Source organism: Vanellus vanellus, assembly GCF_965231255.1.
Source record: "Vanellus vanellus genome assembly, chromosome: 14".
Lineage (NCBI taxonomy): Eukaryota > Metazoa > Chordata > Aves > Charadriiformes > Charadriidae > Vanellus > Vanellus vanellus.
Window position 1 is genome coordinate 11,154,238 of NC_138919.1, and position 6,211 is coordinate 11,160,448.

The window sequence follows — 6,211 nt, forward strand, 5'->3', positions numbered from 1 at the left end:
GCGGGGCGGCCGCTCCGCCCAGCAGCGGGGACATGGAGCGGGGCCGGCGCGCTGCCCGGCGGAGGGGCGGCCGTGGCGGCGGCCATCGGGGCCTCGACACCTTCGCGGCGGAAGCGGAGGCCGCGCTGAGAGGTGCGGGAGCCCGCGGAGGGGACGGGACGGGACGGGACGGGGGTGGTGGGCTCCGGACCGGTGACTGATTCGCGGCTGCTGTTTTCAGCTTGCCTGGAGGGCGAGGGGGCCGCGGAGGAGGGTGGCCCGGAGGCCAAGTTCCCCTGTCCCCTCGCCATGTGGGAGCTGGGACATTGCGATCCCAAGAAATGCAGCGGGAGGAAACTGGCCCGGAAAGGGCTACTGCGGCCCCTGCGCCTCCGCCAGCGCTTCCCGGGGCTCGTCCTCAGCCCGGTGGCCACCCAGTGCCTCTCCCCCGCGGACAGGTGGGTGCCCGGGGCGGGGGCGGGCGGGGGGAGCGCTTGGCCCAAACGCTGCGGGGATGAGTATGTTGGGGAGAACGTTTTAACCACCCGTTGATGGCCAAACCGTGCCGCGGGATAAATTTGACCTTCCTGTTACATTACATTGATGCCTGAGCGTGAGAAATAGAGCCGTCTCCTTAAATCAGGTTAGCGTTTTTACGCAGAACCGGGTGAAAAACGCATCGGTAGATCCCAGAGAGAAATCACAGTATGTGGTTTGTAGGTTAATTTGTTCAGAATCACAGGCCTACAGCTACTGTATCTTTTATGATTCCATATTCCAGTGCTTCAGTTAGGCAAAACAATGCATCAACCAGAAAACTTATTTGGGAGGAATGTTGAGAATTTTCTTCAAATGTGCCTGCAGAATTTTCATAAAGATGTATTTACTCAGCAAAAAGATTAGTCTTTAGAAGCTAGCAGAGAATCTAAATCTGAACTTTGGTGTACTTTTAAGAATGTGAACATTACTATTAGCCACACTCTTCTGTCACATTTTCAAACCTAGAATTTTACACTTTCAGTTTGAAAAGTATGGATAAACCTTTTTTTGCTACACGCATGTTTGGCAGAAAAGCATGTTATTATTCCTTCTCATTGCATCTGTATTTTAGACCGTTGTAAAATTGATTTTGATTGACAAAAGGGGGGTTGTATGCAAATTTGTTGCCAGTATGAAGTGGCAATTGTAATTGACACTTTAACTTATTTTATCAATACAACAATAACGATTTTTCAACTACCGTGATGTTTCTTTTTTCAGGCACATCGTTGCTCAGAGTGGAATTGCAGTCATAGATTGCTCATGGGCCAAACTAGAAGAAACTCCCTTTCAGAGAATGAGAGGAGGTCATCTACGGCTGCTGCCATACCTGGTGGCTGCAAACCCCATAAATTATGGTCGCCCGTGCAAGCTGTCCTGCGTGGAAGCTTTTGCTGCAGCGTTTTGCATTGTTGGTAGGCTGTAATGCGTCTGATGTGAAACATGTTACCAGCAATTCTTACCTCCCTAATAAATCAGGAGAGATGATCCGTGATAGAATAAACTGTGATGCTGCCCCACTGGTCATCACGTTGTTGAGTTTGGAACCAGGTTGTCTGGTTTTCTTCCAAGTACTTGTACCTGGCAGCATCGAGGTATCTGTGGGGTGTTCATGTCAGCTACTAAACAGGACGCATAAACTGATGATCCTGGTTTTGTCAGAAAATGTTTGAAAAACTGTTAAAAAAAGCCAGAGAAGTCAGAGCATGAATCCTTGGGCACCTTTATCTCAAAGAGAGGCAACAGCTGCCTGTTAATTGGGTGGGTTCTGGTTAAGAACAAAAAAAAATTGCCCCCTCTTGTGATGTTTTGCAAACTCATCACAGAACTTTGTTGACAACTGAAGAGATGTGCTCTACTATACTGCGGACAAATCTTGTCTCCAGAAAATATTGTATGTGCAACTGCTCTCCTGAAGGACTGTGGCAGCTAGAGCTCAAATCATTCATTACCTGTACAAAATATTTTTATATAACGCTCACTAAAAGACTACGAACTTCTCTTGGATTTAGTTAGATATTTCAAGTTAAACTGAAATTTGAACAGATTTTTAATCTTTTTAAAAGTCTGAATCCCTGAACACTGAAAAAATGCTGGCACGCATCTCACTATTGTAGTGACACAGGGGTATGTACTGAACTTAGAAACGTGTAAACTGAGTGAAATCTGAAAAAGAAAACCGATCATTTATTTTCCGTTTTAGGATTCCCAGACCTGGCCACCATTCTTCTAAGGAAATTTAAATGGGGTAAGGCATTTATTGACTTGAACAAAGGTCTCTTGGACAAATACGCAGCCTGTCATTGCCAGGAAGAAGTGCTGAGAGTTGAAAAGGACTTTTTAGCCAGTGTTCACGAAACAAAAGACGAAGAAATAGGTAAGAAAAAACACAGACACACCACACCCCCCTTTTCCAAACTAGTTTCCTCACAATCTTTTCCATTAATCTCATGAAGGTGTTGGCAAGGAGGAAGAGCTGTGTTGGGATGTGCTATTCTCTCTTTATACTGTGTATTCTTCTTATAAGCAAGTTTGCCTATTTTTTTCAACTCAAAAAGATGAAAATGACTGAAGCAATTTAATGCATATAGTAGCATATTCACAGCTGAACTATGGAGCGGCTACCCTGACTAAATTACGGATACTGAAGAACTATGGAGTGAAAAGAAAATATAAGGCTTCTTCATTTTATCTACAGATGTTAAAAGCAGAGTGTGAGTAAAAAGATTAGTCATTCAGGAGGACTAGAAGAGAAATATAGGCATACAGTCTGACAGTGAGTGAGTTATGCATAAATCTAAGAAAGATCTTTAATGGACATGTTTATATAGTCACCAATCAAGATATTTAAAATCAGACCTATAAAGATAATGAAAATAGCTTATAACAAGTACAGTAGTTTATTCCCAAATTCATCCTGAAACTCACTGGTATCCCAGTATTTCAGGCTATGTTCACAGGTGAGTGCTTGGTCTCATTCAAGACAGGAAAAAAAAAAAAAAAAGCAGCCAAATCAAATGATCAAGAACATATGAAAAGAGAGAGATGCTCCTAATTAATGCTTTCCTTTCACAGTGGTTAAGTCCCATAAAATTTGGCCAGGAGATCACACTGTAAGGAGGGGGTAGACAGCCTTTAGTTTCTCTGAACTTTGATCTCTCTGCCATGGCACGCTCGGCTGAATGAAGTCATCCTGTGGTTTGGTGGAAGCCTAACTACTGTTACATGAAACTGAAGACAGTTCTTAAGGGGCACCACTACTATGCCAAAAAAAAGCACACTTCCACCCACGATCCTATGTATTTTCTGGATGGGCTGTAGTTCCAAAGCTGTCATACCTTGTTTGACTTTTCTGAGGTAGCAGTTCTCCCCAGCTGCGTAAGCTAAAGTAAATCTAGCCGTACCCTTGCTCAGCAAGAGCTAAACCTGGACAGCTATACTTCCCTTCTCAGAAGACACAAACTCACTAGATGGCCCTTTTAGAACTCAACCATTCTGAGAACATCCATGTTTTCTTAACAAAAGCCTTAGAAACCTGTGTGTACAGTCTGACTACCCTTAAAGAGCTACCGAACCCCTTGGGGCAGGGGGGATAAGGGCACGGAAAAGAGTAGAATGGGGGCCAGGACTTGGCTGTTGTTTCTCACCTCCCCTAGTTTCTGACCAAAGAACTATGGTAAACTTATCATAAAGCTGAACCAAACTTCCTATCCTTTCCCCTCCCTGCCAATCTTCTCTTAAAACGAAAAGGAAGGCAGACCATTAAAAGGTGGCTTCTTCATCAATGCATGCGTTTTTTCCTTCTTTTTTCCAGATCCATTTGATGTTGACTCAGGAAAAGAATTTTCTAATCCCAACAGACCAATCAATTCCCCAGGGTAATGAAATTTAATTTAAATACTATTTTGTCTTATGATAAGCTGTTTTGGTTTTAAAATCTTGCAAAATGTTTCCAGACTAGCAGAAAGTAATGAAGACTCTGAGGAGGACAGCATGAGCCCTCCGGATGATGCCACTGAAAGCAGTGACGAGAGCAGTCCAGAAGATGATGGTACTGTAAAGTAGCTGCAACAACAGCCAACAAATAACTACTTGGAAAGTATAAAAAGAAATCCCAAAACCCCCAACAAACAACCCCACATACCACAAATATGTAACCCCCCCGACAATCCCAAAGAGTTGTAATAACATCTTGTATAAAGAAATTTTCTTGTTAACAGTGTGGCTTGTTCACCTGTAACTTGGTGCTTAGCAAATGCCTTCCTTTAGGTGAAGCTCGGGCTGTATGTGGCTTTCTAAGTCTATTTATGCACACAAAGGCTTTAGGTTCTTTAATTTTTAGATGTTTATGGAATTATTATGTAAAGAGCCTGAAGCTTAGTTACTAGTTAAAAAAAAAATATATATTCTAATCAATGTGCCTGGAAAAATGGTTTATAGGGATTATTTTTACCTAATAGTACTTAAAGTAAACCCTTCTAACTTCTGGGCTATGTATTTCAACTGGAAAACATGACGAAGTTATTGCCCTGTTCAGAGTACCTGCCACATAAGGAGCCTCTGACTTTCTGCAGGCTTGAACCTGCCATATGTATTTCAGCTACTTCATCTGGTTTAGGGTAAACTGACTGCCTGAGCTTAAAAGGAAAAGATGCCTCCTAGAATTGTTTTAACATCTCAATATGTCCCTTCAGTAACTTTACAAGCTATTTTTTAAATTTAGTCTGATAGACAGTCCTAAGCAACATACGTTTTGGCACTTCGTTCAGGACTGTACCCTGAAGCTTAAGGTAGCAGGTTCAGCAGTGCTGTCTGCCTGCATTCGCGTTACTTGAAGCGGTACTCTGCCAACTCAGAAATACGCATTCTCTGGCCCTTAAAGATTCGTGTCAGAGACTCTCACCAGCACTCATATCTTAGTTCACTTTTCCGTATGCCTGCCAGTTTGTATAGTGGAAGCGCAGCTGTTAGCAGCTGTGTTCTGTACATTTAAATAGAAAGCTCTTTTGAGTTTCCAACACCCAACTGGAACTTATTTAAACCTAAACTTCAGGAACTCTTCAGTAGAATTGGAGATACTGAGGACAATTCATAGTGTTACCTTCATATATACAAGTTCTTCAAGTCACAGTAAGATTTTTCGCCTCTTAACCCTCTTCTACTAGAGTGATCAAATGCTAGCCCTACTGGAGCTAGAATTGGGAGTCACAGCAGCAGTTTTAGTGTACAAATATTCCATTTTCCTTTAAAAAGAAAAAAAAGCTCAAGTTAATGAATTTGACAGGGAATCTTTAGCTCAGTTTTGCAGTTACTTACTTTCCCACCCCAAGCATATGAAATCTTTCCAAATTCAGCTGTTCTAACAGGCATTTCTAGATAGTGACAAGGAAGCAATCCTACACAAACAATTTTTAAGAGGACTGAGAATGGCACGAGGGTGTTAACTACTCTCATTTGGGGGAATGCTATTCTGTTACAAAGCTATCATAATCAAATGCCGACAAGGAGAACAGATCTGAGAACAGAGCTGTATCACACTTAGAATAACTTAAGTCTCTAGCAGTAGCCATTTTTTAATAACAAAGCACTGAAGCTACAGCTCAGATGGAACAAAGCTTTTCACACTTCATTCGTTTTGCAGAATGATTTTGATGAAAAAATACAATTAAAAAAATCAGTGAAAGTTTAATAGAGGGCATATCAGCTTGACATACATGAAAATAACTTACATAATTTAACTGATTTCCTTTACAGAAGGAAACTGTATTTGCATAGAGCACGTCCTTTTCCTAAAAGCTATGTACATTGACATATGGAAGAAGGCACAGCAGTATTTCTGATAAACAAGTATCACTTAAAATCCCCAGTAGCTGTAGGTCCCCTTGCATTCCTTGGGCAGCTTCTATTATTGTTCATGTCAGTCTAATGCATGTGTTATTTTATGTTAACCTGGTCACACCAGTATGTTGATCCCATTATGCACAGTAAGCAATTGGTCTCTAGCTAGTAAGCAGTTTCAGGAACCGATCGAAGTTGAATAGCTGCAGGTACCACTCAGCACCCCAAGAAGGGCCGCATTCACGTCGGGAGTGGGGGCAGGGAAAAGAAGTGAAGGCAACATCTAAAGAAAAGGTCAGTGCAGCATCACAGGCCTTAAAAACAGGACTTGCACTGAATTGTGTTCAGAGCCATT

General features: G+C 42.3%; 1 protein-coding gene across 1 annotated transcript; it reads left to right on the plus strand.

Annotated features, from left to right (window-relative positions):
- Positions 1-13: 13 nt before the first annotated feature.
- Positions 14-4,614, plus strand: TSR3 (TSR3 ribosome maturation factor). Its single transcript, XM_082490271.1, has 6 exons — positions 14-132; positions 221-437; positions 1,240-1,433; positions 2,222-2,395; positions 3,833-3,896; positions 3,975-4,614. The coding sequence occupies exons 1-6, from the start codon at positions 33-35 to the stop codon at positions 4,081-4,083; spliced, it is 858 nt and encodes a 285-aa protein (XP_082346397.1). The 5' UTR covers positions 14-32; the 3' UTR covers positions 4,084-4,614.
- The last annotated feature ends 1,597 nt before the right edge of the window (positions 4,615-6,211 follow it).